Source organism: Nycticebus coucang, chromosome 24, assembly GCF_027406575.1.
Source record: "Nycticebus coucang isolate mNycCou1 chromosome 24, mNycCou1.pri, whole genome shotgun sequence".
Lineage (NCBI taxonomy): Eukaryota > Metazoa > Chordata > Mammalia > Primates > Lorisidae > Nycticebus > Nycticebus coucang.
In genome coordinates, this window is record NC_069803.1 from 27,186,986 (window position 1) to 27,204,176 (window position 17,191).

At 45.3% G+C, this 17,191-nt stretch overlaps 1 protein-coding gene across 1 annotated transcript in view; it reads right to left on the reverse strand.

The window, feature by feature from the left end:
- Positions 1-1,470: 1,470 nt before the first annotated feature.
- Positions 1,471-17,191, reverse strand: part of NUGGC (nuclear GTPase, germinal center associated) — a 51,404-nt gene continuing 35,683 nt past the window's right edge. The window contains exons 11-19 of the mRNA XM_053578327.1: positions 16,878-16,983; positions 15,258-15,391; positions 10,551-10,715; positions 9,134-9,291; positions 7,339-7,477; positions 6,474-6,582; positions 5,475-5,611; positions 3,097-3,187; positions 1,471-1,809 (exon numbers count right to left, since the gene is read on the reverse strand). Coding sequence (XP_053434302.1) covers positions 1,670-1,809; positions 3,097-3,187; positions 5,475-5,611; positions 6,474-6,582; positions 7,339-7,477; positions 9,134-9,291; positions 10,551-10,715; positions 15,258-15,391; positions 16,878-16,983 — 1,179 coding nt within the window. The 3' untranslated portion in view covers positions 1,471-1,669. The remainder of the gene's footprint in view (positions 1,810-3,096; positions 3,188-5,474; positions 5,612-6,473; positions 6,583-7,338; positions 7,478-9,133; positions 9,292-10,550; positions 10,716-15,257; positions 15,392-16,877; positions 16,984-17,191) is intronic.

Genomic DNA, 17,191 nt, shown 5'->3' on the forward strand with positions numbered 1-17,191 from the left:
TGTAACATTGTTTGTTTGTTTGTTTTTTTTTGTAGAGACAGAGTCTCACCTTACTGCCTTCAGTAGAGTGTCATGATGTACACAGGACTCACAGCAACCTCTAGCTTTTGGGCTTCCGCGATTCTCCTGCCTCAGCCTCCCAAGCAGCTGGGATTACAGGCGCCTGCCACAACGCCCGGCTATTTTTTGGTTGCAGTTCAGCCGGGGCTGGGTTTGAACCCGCCACCCTTGGTATATGGGGCTGGCGCCTTACTCACTGAGCCACAGGCACCACCCGTAACATTGTTTTTACTTGAAACAACAACGAATAAACTATGGTTAATAACATGTGGTCACATGGTGAACATTTTCTCAAAAATAAAAAATACTGTCATTTCAAAGAAACAACTGACAATATTTGTTGTCAATGATAAGATGAGCTTTTAGTAAAAAATAATGTAATTTTATAAAACTTGTAGCCTCTCTTATGAGTTTGACAGCTTCCCAGTACTTCAAGAATTTGCTGATAAGATCAGTGGAGATACTAACAAATATGATTTTGTGGTGTTGTATAATGTAATAAAATACATCAATGTTTGGAATATCAGCTTAACTTAGTGAGCGAGTATTTTCAAAATGCCCAACGTCACAAAATCATGCACTGGTAAAAAAATCCATTCAAAGCGCAAGATAAACCAATGGATTTTAATGTAACAGGGGATGCAAAAAAGTTCACCAAATGGTTTCAGGTCCACACTGCAACTAACCTTGAAGAAACTACCATTTGTCAAGATCATAGTATCAAAGAATATGCAGAAATTACCTGAAAAGGCTATTATAATGCTTCTCTGCATTCCAACTATAATCTATGTGAGACTGAATTGTCTCCATTTACATCAACCAAAAGACACATTTGCAAGAGACTGGATGTAGAAACTGACACGGGAATCCAACTGTCTTCCCTTAAGCCAGAGGATTAAAGAGATTTGCATAAGCATAAAACAATGTCACTGGCTCACTGTATTTTTTGGAAAATAGCCTTTTTCCTAACAATGTTATTTTCATTAACATGTCAAAGGTTTGTTATTATTACTTCTAAGTGAGTTTGTAAATAACAGTTTAATTTTTTTTCTTAGTTTTAAATATAAACAGTTATAACCCACATAAACAGAAGCTCCTTAGGATCCTTTAAGAATGCAGGGTCCTGAGATCTAAGTATTTGAGAAGTGCTGGTCTCAGCACACCTGCAGTTGGAAATCCGGCCTCTGACCATCTGCCCCCCAAACCCATGTTGTTTTCATGATACAATGTTATCCGGTTGCTCAAAGTCTCCCATTAAAATGGGAAATAGAATTGGGTCCCTAAAGCGTTGTTTTACATTTTTTTGCATAGTATTAAAGGGTTTTTGTGGTTTTTTTTGATGTTTAGATATTTTTCTTTGGTAAACCATAAGTTTCTTGTCCTAAAGCTTTAAAACTCCACTAGGGATTCAAGATGACACTTTATTGGCTATAAAATAAAATTATGCCAGAAGCAAGAACATATTGGGTTTTGTGTTATATATAAAGCTGCAATAGTAGGGAGACATTGTTTATTAGATTTCACAAAACAGGAGTAATTCCAATTCTTGGTTCTGGGCTTCATTTTCACCCCACTGGCACTAAGCCCCAAGAACTGAAGTTAACTGAAGTTATGCCTCGGGGGAGCCCACCTTGCGGGGGCACGTCCTGAGGAGGAAGTCTTGCATACCTCTCCTCAGCAGCGCGTTCTCAGCGACCTCCCGCAGGCTCCGGTGCAGCTTTTCCATCTCTTTGTACTCATTCCTGACGTCTAGGGAAGAGCAGAGTGTGCATCAGGGCTCAGCGTCCTCTCCAGCAGTGTCTCGGAAAACAAATGCCCCGAGCATCCCGTCACATGCCCCAGAACCTAAGATCGGGAGTGGGGCCTGGGAATCAGAACCTAAGATCGGGAGTGGGGCCTGGGAATCAGAACCTAAGATCGGGAGTGGGGCCTGGGAATCAGCAAGTCCAGTCTCCTTGTTTTATAAGGGGAAGCAAAACAAGTCCTCTTCTTCTTACCTGAACACCATCTCAGCATGGGGGTCACCCTCAAAAGAAGCACAAGTCTACTGATAAAGAACCCTGGAAAATCCTAAGTCTTTATTAATGCTCCACAGGTATCTGCGCTGCTACTGACAACGCTGCTTTATTCTTCCTGAAGTTCCACTGTCGTCTGCTATCAAGTCTTGATATTATAATCAATGCTACCCTAAGTAAACTTGACTATATGTCATTCTCCCCTGCATAAGGATATCTAGAGGGTTCATTCTTAGAAGTAAGCGGCTGGGTAATGAATATATATATTTTTTTGTGGGGGGAGATGTCTTCCCATTTATTTAAAAAAAAAATTTTTTTAATTTTTATTTATTTATTTACTTATTGTTGCAGTTTAGCCAGGCCCGGGTTTGAACCCACCACCCTCAGTATATGGGGCCGGCGCCCTTCTCACTGAGCCACAGGAGCTGCCCTGAATATGTCTATTTTTAATTTTCCTACAAAGTTGAACAGTTTACACCCTCCAGTTTATAGTGGGGCCCTGGTGGAGCCCATAATCTGAACAGGAGGTGGCTGCCAGCAACAGGTACACACAGCTAGAGTTGCACTCCCGGCTCCTGGGGGACTATGAAAAGCCTTTCTCTAGCACCACACAATGAAAATTTTCAGAAGGAGGAGGCATCCAACTCAAAAGAAAGGCGTCATGGAGACAGTGGGGCAGGGTTGTAGATTCACATTTGCCACTTTCCAGCTATGGAACCTCAGGCATATTATCTAATCTGAGTCTTTGTTTCTGTATCTGCAAAATGGAGCAATAGCATCTGGCTCAGGGAGCTAACGTGAGGTGGGATGAGGCAGTGTGCACAAAGCCCAGCTTACTGCTCCATCTCAGTCGGGTGCTCGGCAAAGGGCGGGCAGTCATCGTCATGGCCATTATCATCATCTCATTCCTTGCCCTGGACATTCTTCCTAACTTAACTCCTTTAAATTCAATAAGGAGCAACTGCAGCAAGGGGAGTCTGCACAATCACTCATCCTTTTCCCAAAGGTTTCTTGTGTTTACCTGCAAGCTCCTTGTAGAGACCATCCCCCTGGGATGAAGCAAGGGTCAGCATGGTCGTGATACTGCCCATCACCCTCTCCGTGATCCCCGTCTACATGACAAGGACATTCCGTCTGTTAGGATGGCACATCCCAAAAGAAAGGGACTCTTGTAAGAGTGACCCCACCCAATCCCCTAGCCAGAGAGGTTGCAGGTGAATTTGTCAAAGTCAAAGCCAGGTCCAAAAGTGAACCACTTTCAAGTGTACTGACTAGCCCAGAGGTCATGGGGCAGCATTTCTGCAGGCTCTTAGCTGTGCCCCCCAGCATTTCCTTTCCTGCCCATTAAGACTCATGGTGGGAGAGGCCGTGCTTCTGGTACTGACCAATCCAATCAGGCGCTAACGAGGACAGAAGGAGGCATGAAGAGAAGACAGCCAATGAAGAGATGGGAAAAAAGGGAAGAGCCTGTAACTACCCAGCATCCTCTGGCACCTTTAGTCCCTGAGTCAGTGTTTACCAACCCCTGCTCCAGGCAGCCCACCTTCCTTGGCAGGTCTGAGTCTTCTTCCCAACTACAGAGATGTGTCTCAGTCCTTCATCAATGAAAATAATTTTCTTTCCTCTTCTGTCTCTTGCCCCCACCCCTTTGAGAAACACCAGACTCCTTCCTCTAGCCTGGAAGAGGGTGGTTTTGACCTCTGATCTCCTGACTTCAAATCTTAGGCTTTTTCTGCTACATGCCAGACAAAGAACCGTGAGCTTGAGTCTCAGCTCTAGCTGGGAGCCTGAAGCTGGAAACGTAAACCCTCCAGGCCTCGGCTTCCTTTTCTTTAAGATCAGGGAATGGGAGATCCACAGCTCCTGAACCAGAAGGAGTCACCTCACACTAGGGTGCAAACAGATCAGGAGGCCACAGTGCCGATCAATTCATCCAGAAACTATTATCTTCAACAAAGCAGTATTCCATTCTTTAATTTATAAGAACATCGTGAAAGGCAATTTTTAAAAGAATCAGTCCATCTTCAAACATTAATTATATATAAAAAGAAATTCCATCTATTATATAGAACTAAAGTATTTTAAATAGTTAAAAATTAACTGTTATTCTTTTTTATTATTATTATTATTATTATTTGCAGTTTTTGCCAGGGGCTGGGTTTGAACCTGCCACCTCTGGTATATGGGGCTGGCGCCCTACTCCTTTGAGCCACAGGGACCACCCTATTATTCTTTTTTTTAAAAAAATGGTCAGGGAAGAATACTCTATGGTCTCGCCCAGTTTTAACTTCCTACGTTTCTGCCACTTAAGATACATTTTTCCATGCTCAATACACTAATCATTTCTTTTAGTGGACTGACCTTGTTGGGCACCATAAGATCCAGTTTGAATGTACTCAATAGGGACGTGGACATTGGCTCTGGAGAGTTTGGCTAACTTCCTGCCAATGTGTCTGCAGGCTGTGATGACACGTCAAATGGCTGAAACTGACCTGCTGCTGGAGAGATACCTCCCAGCCTACTCCAGTAGAAATTAAATGCTTTGCATGGCGCAGAAGGTATTTTCAAAAACTGGGGAATGGAGAATAGGAGACTGGGTAGAGTAGGCTGCAGAAGCTGCCTCACGGGTGGGCCCAGAGAGCAACCGGCCAGCTTCCTCAGGCATTGGGTGGGTCAGTCAGCTGGGACTGAGAAGAGAAGAATCTGGAGGCTCACATGGCAGGGGGACAACAGTGGCCTGGAGTAAGACAAAAGATTTCTACTGCTTGGGGGAGAATGACCACCAGGCTGAGAGACCGGGGTTGAGGCAGGATGGGAACCATCCAGGGTAGATGGAATCAAGGCTAAGTGCGCGCTAGCAACCACAACTGACCTGCCGAGTTATGTACTGACATTTATTGACATTTTATGTAGACGAGACATTTCCATCATTAAAAAAACTGCCTAGAGATTATGCTACTGTTGGATTATGCCACCCCGTCCCACATGCTGGTCTGCACCTTCCTAGCTGTGCGGCATGTGGCCTGCTGATAAACCTCTCGCTGCTTTTTCCTCTCCAAAAAATGAGAACAGTGATGGTACCTACGTCCTGGATTTGCTGAGGGTTCAAAGAGCCAATGTCTATAAAGCCCTGAGCACAAGGACAGGGGGAAAGCACGAGAGGGCTGGAAGGGCTGCAGTTCTGCAGTCAGGGCCACAGGGCAGCAGTGAGGGCAGGACACAGGACACTGAGTACCAGCGGCCCCTTCCCCACACCATGGGCACTGGCCAGGCCCCCTGGACAGAGGCATCGTTCCCCTGGGGCCCAGACACCTGCTCTTTCTCCCATCCTCTGCACCCGCCTCCTCTACTCCCCCGGAAGCTCCTGGGACTGGGGTTGAGGCTGTGACCATAGGATACCTTCAGCTGCTGAAACTGGTGCCACATCCTTTCTTGAGCCCTTTCGAACATGCCCTCGGCCACCTGCTGGTCAACCCCTCTTCGGATGACGTCTTTCATTCTCTCACAGGCTTTTTTGCCAGTGATCTGAGCTGCCTCTAGCAAAAATGATAGCCACAGTCACCCCATGGCAAGGACTTGCTTAGAAATCTTCGGAATCAGAAAGGGAAATAAGCAAGCAAACATATAAAAATATATTTATAGATGTGTGTGTGTGTATGCAGGTTCATATGTACACATGCTTCTATGAAAAATAACACTTTTAATATTTAGATCCTAAATAGCATTCAGAAAGCCTAATTGGTGAATTAAGCAGAAGCTTACAAAATAATGCACCCACCCCCCACCCCTCAAAAAAAAAAGGGTCTTCAAAAGAAGAAGGAGACTGTGAGTTCACAAATGATTGGAGAAGGCTTGGCGCCCGTAGCTCAGTGCTTAGGGCACCGGCTACATGCACCGGGGCTGGTAGATTTGAACCCGGCCAGGGCCTGCTAAACAACAATGACAACAATAACAAAAAAATAGCTGGGCATTGTGGCGGGTGCCTGTAGTCCCAGCTACTGGGAGGCTGAGGCGAAAGAATCACTTAAGCCCAGGAGTTGGAGGTTGCTGTGAGCTGTGACGCTATGGTACTCTACCAAAAAAAAATGATTGGAGAAAATAAAAATGAGAAGTGGATATTAAAGCTAAATCGCCTGAGACACAGCATGGAAAGGAGAAGGAGGGGGCTAGACAAAGGGTGGACAAAACAAAGGGTGGACAGAAACACACAGATGAGAAGGGGCCGTAATCTCCTCTCCCACCCCCTGCAACCATGGTGCCTTCAGTCTGTAGGCTGAGGGTGTTGCAAGGACTTAAGAAGCAGGAGGACAAATACTTTGAGGGAGCAGCAGAAAAGGAGGCCCCAGGCGCTGACGGAAAGACCTAGACCCTGTGGGGATGTGGCCCCTCAGCCCCCACCTTCGTAACAGGGCTTCAGGTCATTCTGAACGGAGGTGGTGAGGGACCCGTAGATCCTCCTCTTCCTTCTGAGGATGTGGCCCTCCAGGCCTCCCAGGATGGCGCTTATCTGAGAAGCCATGTTAACAGAGTCCATTAGTGACCATTCCTTCAACAAAGGCATGGTAGGTGCCCCGGTGGAGGCCCCATCCCCTCTGCTTTGTATCAGGGTTGGCTGTTGACATGTGGTCTCCACAACTCTGCTGGGAGCTTCTCGTGGCACGAGTTTTGTCCTAAGCACCTGCACACCCAAAGTGCTTCCCACAGTGCCCAGCACCTACAAACTACTCAATGGATGTTTACTGACTTGAACGTGGGCACAGATGAGGCCCTGGAAGGGGCCCTCTTTAGGGAAGGGGGAGGTACAAGCTACGTCTCCAGGATTGCCATGTGGTTTGGGCTGACCCTGCATGAGGCACAGACAAGACTCTTGAGGCCTCAAAACCAAAAAAATGACCTCCCCCAAATTGACTAACTTCCTTAAGCTTCACTGCTTTGTATACTGCTTCATAATATTGGCAAAAATGACAGGGAGATTAGGGAAAGCATTATAAGTTGGGGCAAATGTTCACACATCTAAGGCTTCTTTGAAGATTCTTCCTGAGAGCTGAGTTGATGTTACCGTCTCAGCACACGCTATCGGTTGCTTCAGTGTCCCCCACCTCTGTGGCGATCTCAGGACCACTTTTCTCCCCCAGTCCCATCAGGTTCTACATTTCACAGCACCTCCAATGAGGTGTCAAGACCTGGGACGCTCTGGGGGTGTAAATAGGGAAAGATAGGCAACCCAAAACCCACTGCCCTCTTCACAGTATAAAGAACTTACCTCCTGGATCAGGAAATGTTTTTTATAACCATCGTATTTCCAGCCATTTCTTATCCCAATTTCTGTCATTTTCTCCTGCAGGGAGTGCTTAAAAGCATCTATGTGCGGTATCAGAGCTGAGCTGGTGGGCTTCCCAGTTCTACAGAAGAAAGCAACAGACAGGTGAGGAGACAAGGGTGGCTGCTATGGGGCTGGAACAAACATGAAACTAGCTGGTTCCTTTTATTCATTTAAGAGAATGGGACGCAATCTCACAGTTACCAAATTCCACAAGGTGAAAGGCATGGTGCTGTGAATTTAGCGTGGTGATGCTCATTGTACAGATGAGAAAACTGAAGTTCAGAGAGGATTGCTGAGATCTCCAAGGTCACACAGCTAGAGAAAGACACAGCCAGACTTTGAAAACTGCTTTAACTTCAAAAGTCATAGTCTTTCCACCGACAGGGAGTTTCTACTTGTAAGGGTAGGACTTGAAATATACCTTAAAAGATGAGTAAGATTTGGGGAAGTGGAAAAAAGGAGGAATTATTCCCCATGGGGCAACACAATAAACCCAGCTGTTTCAGAATATCCCAGCAGCAAGAAGTGGCAGGTAATTGAGGAGAAAGCACAGGCTTTAAATCCTAGTCCTTACTAGCCTGAGCAAGAGCAAGACCCCGTATCTACTAAAAATAGAAGGGGAAAAAAAATAGCCAGGCATAATGGTGCACGCTTATAGTCTCAGCTACTTGGGAGGCTGAGGCAAGAGGATTGCTCAAACCCGAGAGTTTGAGATTGCACTCTACCCAGGGTGACAGAGTGAGACTCTTGTCTCAAAAAAAAAAAAAAAAAAAAAAAATGATAGCTCTTACTCATGAGCTGGGTGACAGTGGGAAAAGTTGCTCAATTCTTTTGGATCTCAGTTTGTTCAGATGTAAAAAAAGACAGAAACCATTTCCTAGGGTCAGTGGGAGCATTTAACATTTAATGAGATAACGCATGCCAAGTGCTCAGCACGGAGCCCAGGACACTGCAGCTGCTCCCTGCTACCCTCTGGGCTGGCTACAGCAGAAGGCTGATCCTGGGCCACAGCACAGGCAAAGGTTGGAGGCATGTGGAATGTTGAATGCTGTTCTGAGGAACCACCAACTTGTAAACAGGGTGGGGTGGGTGTCACTGGAAGGGCATGATCCAAGATGTGTTTAAAGAAAGGTGAGGGCTGAGTAAGACAGCAAAGGTGTGAGAATGGTTCAGGCAGCGGCAGGTGGGCAAGCAGGTGGCATGCCAGCAGGGAAGAAGAAGGTAGGCTGGGGACAGGCAGCTGCACTTGGGGACTAGGAATTTCCATTTCTGTCAATGGAGGAAAGAACTGGAGGTCAGAGAAAGAAGGAGACCGAGGGGGCACATGCACCCCCAACCCACGCCAGACCCAGAGACCTCTGCACATTCAGGGAATGTTCCTGAAGACCATGTGTTTGCCCCATTCCTCTCTCTCCAATCAAAATACCCTGTCCGGGCCCAGATCCATAGAAAATTTATCCTCTCCCACACATATGAGATATTTGAAAAATAATGGGAATCATAATATTAGTCTGAAAGCAACATCTCAATCTGTACTCCAGGTCACCATGGGAAATTTTTAAGTAAACCAAACTAAGAAGGCTTCTGTGTTTTGCCAAAGGCCACACTTTCCTCCTCAAGTTACAAGCTACTCTTTGCGCTTCCAGATCCAAAGTATAAATTCTTAAAGATGAGAGTCTGGCCCAACATTCTTCAGGTATTTGTTCAGGAAGGCACAAAATGAAAGAGCCTTTACCTAAAAATGCCTCCAAAAACAGGATCGATGTGGTCATAGATGGGCTGAGTGATAGCTTCGTTCAAATCTATTCTTGCCAGGGTTCTGGAGGCGTAGACGCCATGTTTCAGGCAAACAGCTTTCAGAGTCTGGTGAAAACCTTGGTTTCCTTTACTCCTCTAGACAAATCAAACAATAAATTAGTCGCGTTAACTAGAAGGTCACAGGATCAGAACTGCATTGCCTTGGCCAAGGACTGTTGCCAAGAACCACAGGAAAGAGTTGAGACAACACCATCTTTAAACATATTATTAAGCTAAATGAGAAAGGACAATGGTCATGCCTCCCTCCAGGTTGGCTGGGCGCCCCTGCCCTGGGCTTCCAAAGCTCACTTTAATCACAATCCTTCTCATACAATTTTGCGTTTGTCAGATTACCCCTGCGTCAGGTTCCTATCCCAGATCATCAGCTCGTTGAGATGAGGCCCAATGTCTCACCCACGTTTACACCCCCAACATCTGGCAACAACTTCACTAGCGTTCGATAAATATGTGTTAAATGACCACTCATTGAATGAATGAATGGAAAAGTGCTATAACCCTATAGTAAATACATACCTTGGATTTTCTAAGGATAGTCTAAATTCTGCACTCTTTTTTGTTAAATTGTCATTGGGATATAATTTGATTTGTATGTCTTGGTGACATTTTCCCCCCAGGGAAATAAATTCGCCTATCAGAGGAAAGAGTATTATAAAGCTAGAACTATAAGAGGCATTCATGAATTTTAGCCAGATGGTGATCATTAGTAAAGAGAATAAAAATACATGCGCTAAAATTTCAGTAGAGGCTTCTGTGGATCTTTACTCAAAGAGATACAGAGGGTGCCAAAAACATGTATACACACTTTAAGAAAGAAAAAAATTGTACCAAATGTGTCATACACAAGTCACATTTGAATTCTGCAGTTACGGGGGTGCTCAACATGACGTGGGTTCATCTTTTGTTATTGGTGTATATTGAGTATTGCAATTTTAATATTGTTTTTTTCCTTTCTAAAAAAAAAAGTGTCTACATTTTTGGCACCCCCTATATGTCTTAAGGGAATGTTTTAAGTGAACAGCTGCATAACATGATATATAATTAATATATGAGGTCTGTCCAGAAAGTGGCCCCCCTGGAAAAACAGTACTAACCATGGTTGGATACTTTCCAGACAGCCCTCCTAATTCCCTCCTTCACTCTCTCTCCTCTGCTCTTTTCACTTAATATTACAACATGAGCATATCCCCCACACCCTTGTAAATATGTTCCAAAAATCATTTTCATAACCATATAATATCGTGTGGATGTATAATAATTCATTTCACTTTTCTCTTATTTTTGTGAAAGCGTAGACTTAACTGGCTACCTGTATCTTCCCTGGAAAGGTCACTCACCACCAAGCATGCCCCAAGGATGCGTCGGTAGGAAGTCCTGGCGGCCTGGACCCCTTCTTGCAGAGGCCACTCGATGTGGGCAAAACATTGCATGATGGCCTTGTCCAGCACCGCCACCTTCTCCTCCACAAACCTCCGTAGGCCGCTCATGTACAAGGGTTCACTCTAGGGACAGGGAGCAAAAGGAGCATCAGGCCACCTGCTGCCCTAAAGACTTCCCATAGTCTTGTCACCAACCCATTGAGTTGATTGAGTTGATCAATCTGATTGAGTTAATCACCCAGAGTCAACATCTCTTCATTATCAGAATAAGGCGTCCCTCAGTGTACAGAGCTGCTTGGGCTTTGTGGGATCTTACTTGGAATACTACCAAGGCACAAAAATAAAGCTGTGGTCTTTTTCTCAAAGAATGCAGTCTAATCAGAGAGGAAAACATATATTTAAATAATATAAACGACCACCAGGGACGCCCTCCACCTCTAGGTTCTAAACTGGGCACTCCTAGCATTCATCCGAGCATAGGAATGAGGTGGACCCCTCAGTGCCTGCACAGAGGAAAGTCACAGTCCCCAGCCTGGCCTTCATCACGGAGACTAGACCCACCTCTCCAGAACCACTATCTGTTTGCCTGATACATCCTCCCAAGTAGCTACCGTGAACTTGCTACTATTCCCGAAACATACCGTCCCCTCTGAGACCTCCATGCCTTCACACATGCTGTTCCAACCTCATGTCCTTCGAGACAAAGCTCAAAAGTCAGCCAGGTGTGGTGGCTCACACCAGTAATCCTAGCTCTCTGGGAGGCCAAGGCAGGGGGATCGCCTGAACTCACAAGTTGGAGACCAGCCTGAGCAAGAATGAGACCCATCTCTACTTAAATAGAAAAATTAAGTGGTTGTTCTGATGGGTGCCTGTAGTCCCAGCAACTTGGAAGGCTGAGGCAAGAGGATCCCTTGAGCCCATGAGTTTGAGGTGAGCCATGACAACACAGCACTCTACCCAGGGCTACAGAGTGAGACTGTTTAAAAAAAAAAAGGCTCGAACGTCACTTCCCATGAGAAGTTTTCCCCGGCTCCCTGGCTCCCCAGCAGAGGTACATTCTGTCCACGCCTGAGTTACAGCATTCCTCTCATCCTACAGTGTCTCTCTCACCCCACATGCCCCCTTCCCTGGACTAGGAACCTACTAAAAGGACAGATAGTTGTTCAGTTCACTTATTCCAGGGCACGGCACAGAGAGAAGAATCTATGCACCTTCGTGAATTGAACACATGGCCTGGAAAAGCTGCTATTAGATATCGTAGACTTTTAAGTTTTTTTCCAAATAGACAGAAATCATTCTCAAACTGATGTGTGACCTTCTATAAGTGACTTTTAACTGCCCTGGTTCTTAACTGCATCATTTTTAAAATAAGTGAATGGGGTTGAAGGATCTTGAAAACAACCTCAAATAAAATTCTGTGAATCTTACAGTTGATGAGTCTTGGAGTTTATGGACACCATTCCCCACTATGAAAAGTCTAAGGATTGTCCTAGTTTTCACCATTAAAAATTCTTTACTAGCTGGGCATTGTGGCAGACGCCTATAGTCCCAGCTGCTCGGGAGGCTGAGGCAAGAGAATCGCCTAAGCCCAAGAGTTAGAGGTTGCTGTGAGCCGTGTGACGCCACGGCTCTCTACCCGAGGGCGGTACAGTGAGACTGTCTCTACAAAAAAAAAAAAAAATTCTTTACTTTCTTTTTTTTTGGAGACAGAGTCACTATGTCACTATTAGTAAAGAGAATAAAAATACATGCACTAAAATTTCAGTAGAGGCCTCTGTGGATCTTTACTCAAAGAGATACAGAGGGTGCCAAAAACATGTATACCCGGGTAGAGTGCTGTGGCGTCACAGCTCACAGCAACCTCAAACTCTTGAGCTTAAGCAATTCTCTTGCCTCAGCCTCCCAAGTAGCTGGGACTACAGGCGCCCGCCACAACGCCCGGCTATTTTTTTGTTGCATTTGTCATTGTTGTTTAGCTGATCTGGGCTGTATTTGAACCCGCCAGCTCCAGTGTACATGGCTGGTGCCCTAGCCCCTTAGCTATAGGCGCCAAGCCCACCATTAAAAATTCTTATAAAAAATAAATAAAATAAATAAAAAAACTCTTATAAACCATATTTTTCCCCCAAAGTGCCCTTTAGATTTTTTTGAATTTGTGGTATCTCTGGTAATCAAAATGGAATAAGAAAGATGATAAGATAAATAAATCTCCAGGCAAGGTTCTCACAATGTCTCATTCTCAATAAATCCCTACTGAATACACAAAAGAATGGTAAGAAAGGAAAGAGCTTGGAATAAAAGAACGATAAGAAAGAGAAAGGCTGGACTTAAATGCGGGATTCACTGAGATCTCACCATCAACTTCTTATTGTTTCTTCAAAATAACGAGTGTTCATTTAAAATCACTAACTACCCAAACTCTTTTAGTTTTTGGTTCGAGTCATAATCTAAAAAAACATGATCAATCATGAAAGTATTTAGGTTTGATTTTTCAGAATTAAAGGAAACTGACAAAACTCCTGCCTTCCAACCTACCATTCAAAGAACTAAGAATAAGACCAACATCGAGGCCAAGGAATTTTGAGGAAAGCTGCCGGCAACTCCCTCAGATGGCTATCGCAGAAACGCCAGTCCACCCTTTCTCCTCTGTCTTCCACAGCCCGAATCCAGCTGCAAGGCTGGGACCGAGCCCCTCTGAGGGCTTACACTTCCTTTTTAGCAAAGAAGAGTGCGTGGAAAGGGCATTTCCGGGCTCAGTTGCAGAATGTCTTGTCCTTGTATTTGTAAAATACTCGAACCACACACAGCACCACATCTGATTGATTTTCCACCGATACTTCCAAAAGCAATCTTGTGCTGGGCGGAGAGACAAATTTCACCCTAAAGAACTTTTTCAGGATGTTGGAAGGTCAAACTCTTGCCCAACTATTTCAGGGGACATAAACCAAGTTAGAAAAATCTCAGATTCCAGGAGTTTGTTTTGTTTTTGTCTCATACAGCCAGACCAAAACAAAGCATAAAAAAAGTGATAAAAAAGTCGGTGAAGTTGGCTCTATGCCCTCTTCTGTACCTTTTATACAGAATTTTCAAAGGCTGGTGTTTGGTTTAACAAACCAAAGGCCCATCTCCACTTGGCACTGCTCACCTTCACATGGAAGGTGGGTCTGGAGTGCCCAGCTCTGCCTGACTCATTCTCAGGACCAGCTCTTTGGCCTCTCACAGAGCCTAGCTAGTGCCCTGTTCCAACATAACAAGAACTCAGACAACCTGACCGTGCCAAGCGGACAGGTACAGGCAGTGTGGAAATAAGCGAAGACCACCCAAATGAGAACAGCAAAGGCTATTTACTCAGAGCTTGCTGTAGCAAGGGAGTTGGCTGCCTTCACCTTGACTTTGGCAGAAACTCAACAGAAGGCAGAGGAGTGGGAAAATTTTACAGTGGACTAAAGGGAAGGCTTCAGGTGCACCCTGACCACAGGTTTTGGCCTGGAGAAGCCGCAGATGGGCTGACCAGAAGGCCGTGTGGTTGGTTAGGGGTACACATCTGGCTTTCTGGGGTTGGTGGCAAACTCCAAGCAAGGACAAAGATAAGGAAAATTATGGATCGAGGCCTGGCCATCCAGGGCTGATTGTTACAGAAGTTCTCGTTTGGTTTCCCGGATTGAAACAGTCTGACTTCTGACAGGCTGACTTGGTTAGAGATGCAGGACTGGCTGCCTGGACTGTTTACTGTTGATAAGGAGCTGGTGTCTGGCCAGGCTGCTACAGGTTGTGGGTCAGAGTTCTGTTTTTATACATGGTCAACCCATTGCGTGGACAATTGTATATTCGGGTTCTTACAAGGAAACAACACAGCTGGTGATTAACGACAGCACTAGGTTTTTCTCCAAAACTCTCCCAAGCCTCTAACTTAGCAGCTTATCCCTCTCATTTTAGGGTAAAAAAAAAAAAACATCCAAAGAGATACATTCATCCATCACTGTGAAAAAAGTTATTTGCAACTGGTCATGGAGAGGGCCCGCAGTCTGGACAGCAGATAGATATCAAAGTCGCCGGGAATTCTCTCCTACTTTGCTTCCTCTCACATCATTTTACTACAGTGCTCTGAGTTTGAGATTCTGACAGCGCCAGAGCATGAAGGAGATCAGAGGAAAACATCTGTGGACTGTGCACATAAACACGCCTCTCCAGGGCGACCAAGACGTGTCTGCAGCCCACTACCCTGTTTCCCCGAAAATAAGACAGTGTCTTATTTTAAGGTGTGCTCCCAAAGATGCGCCAGGTCTTATTTTCAGGGGACATCTTATCTTTCCTGGAAGTAGGTCTTATTTTTGGAGGATGTCTTATTTTCAGGGAAAACAGGGTAGAAGCAAATCGTTAAAACACATCATCTTGTTCAAGTCTCAGGAGAGATGGGAAACAGCTACTGACTATTTCTACGCTTTCCCCTCACACCATCTGTCTCAGGTAAAGAATTGCTCCTTCCTCTCTTATTTACATGTTAGGGTTTTAACCCTCTAATGACCCTTTTGGCCTCTTAGACGCTGCACGTTACATATCTTCCTTTGATATGAAAAGAAAAAATGTGAGTTACTTGTCTAACTTGGTACAAGGCCACACTCTTCCCAGGCAGGGGGGACACACCCAGGCCACTGTCTCGCATACCGGCAGGCTCTGCATGGAGTTGAAACTGTCTGTAAGGAGCAACAGGCCAAAGGCTTCCGTCACATACTGGGCCACCATCCTCCTCTTCTTATCCAAGACGCTTTTCCTGATGTACTCTCTTAACTTGGGGATTTCTGGAATTCACAGAGAGCACAAACAACTTTAAAAGGCCAGAAGTCTGTAGTCAATAGAACTCCTAGAAGTTTAAAGATCAGGGTGGTGACAGGAGTGAGCTGGCGCTGAGGGCCATGTGGGCTGGCTGCCCACTAAACCAACCTTTCCAAAAAACACTTTTCCTGTGTGTGGGACCAACAACAATCAATGGCAGAGCCAGCAATGCTGAATATTAATTTAATTTAACTGTACAAAACAAACCACACAGAAAAGTTCAGGCTCTGAACAAAATGGGCATTTTGAACGTACTTTTCTTTTCTTTTTTTTTTTTGAGACAAGAGTCTCACTCTGTCGCCCTTGATAGAGTGCCGTGGCATCACAGCTCACAGCAACCTCCAACTCTTTGGGGCTTAAGCAATTCTCTTGCCTCCACCTCCCGAGTAGCTGGGACTACAGGGACCCGCCACAACACCGGCTATTTTTTGTTGCCGTTGCCACTGCTATTTTAGCTGGCCAGGGCTGGGTTTGAACCTGCCACCCTTGGTATATGGGACCAGGCACCGCCCAAAATGGGCGTTTTGAATTGGTACTCGCCTGCAAAGTGGAACCCAAGGTGCTCACACTTGTAGAGTCTCGGTTCTTTGGTCCCCCTAAATTTTTCTATGTCCACTAACCTTTAACCTCAGAATAGTCCATTCCCGCTGTAGAAAGGAACAAGAACCTCTAACAGGTGATCAGAAGCTTGCCTTTGTCAGTCAGAAGCTAATAGATGTCATCTCACCATAATGTTCCCAGTATTCTCGTACAGGGCAATTTTCCTATATTATTCCTTCCGCATAGCATGCTAATTTTAATTTTATACCCTCGCTCAAGCAGTCCTCACTTCTGGAAACACGTCACGCCTTCTGCTCCCTAACCTCTGTTCCCACACGCACACATCTAGTCACATGTGTGTGGGCCGTAAGCCACACTGGACCCAGATGAAAGCCCAGCCCCAGCCCACCTGCTCGCCTGGTTTGCACCGAATGTTCTATCTGCACACAACTCTAGATTCCCTGGCCTTCTGTTGTGCTTACAGTCAGCCTTATTTGCCCTTTAATTTTTGCCCTTGGGTTAGGAATAGCTCCTCATCTAGATTTTAAGTTCTGTAAAAAAGAGGCCATACCTTCTACTTCCTCTACCTCACAGACGAACCAGACATCAGACACTCAGAAAACAATTCTGGTACCCACAGCTGAACGGGTGTGGGGCCTGCTCCAGCTGAATACTAGGGAAATGACAACCTTTACCAACTCACGGTAAGTTTTGGAGGAAAGAGGAATTGTGGTCTCAGGCACCACAGAGAGGCGGAAAGAAATATATATATTTGCAATAGATACAGAAACTGGCAAGCCTGAAAATTTTTTTCACATGGCACAGAAAGATCTAGAGCAGGAAATTCAAAGTGCCAAGCTTAATCTTGAGAATTTTGGTGATCGAGATAAAAAAAAAAAAAACATAAGTTACCAGTTTCCTCCTCAGTGAGGAGAGCCTGCTGCCAGTACTCCTGGGCGCTGACTGTGTACACGAGATCTGAGGCTTCCAGGAGCTTGAAGTCAGCCGGCAGCTTTCTCTGAAGTGAGAGGGGCAGAGAAAACAGAATAACCCGACCGTGGCAAAGCAAACAGGACATGGGCCTCCCAAGAGCCTGCAGCAAATTTCAGCTGGTTCGTTTTGAGTTCTCCAAGAACCCCACAAAGAATAGACAATATTCTAAATGTCTCCCCACGGCCAGAAGTTGTGCAGAAATTGCTGCATAGACACTATTCTCTTGGGAGTTA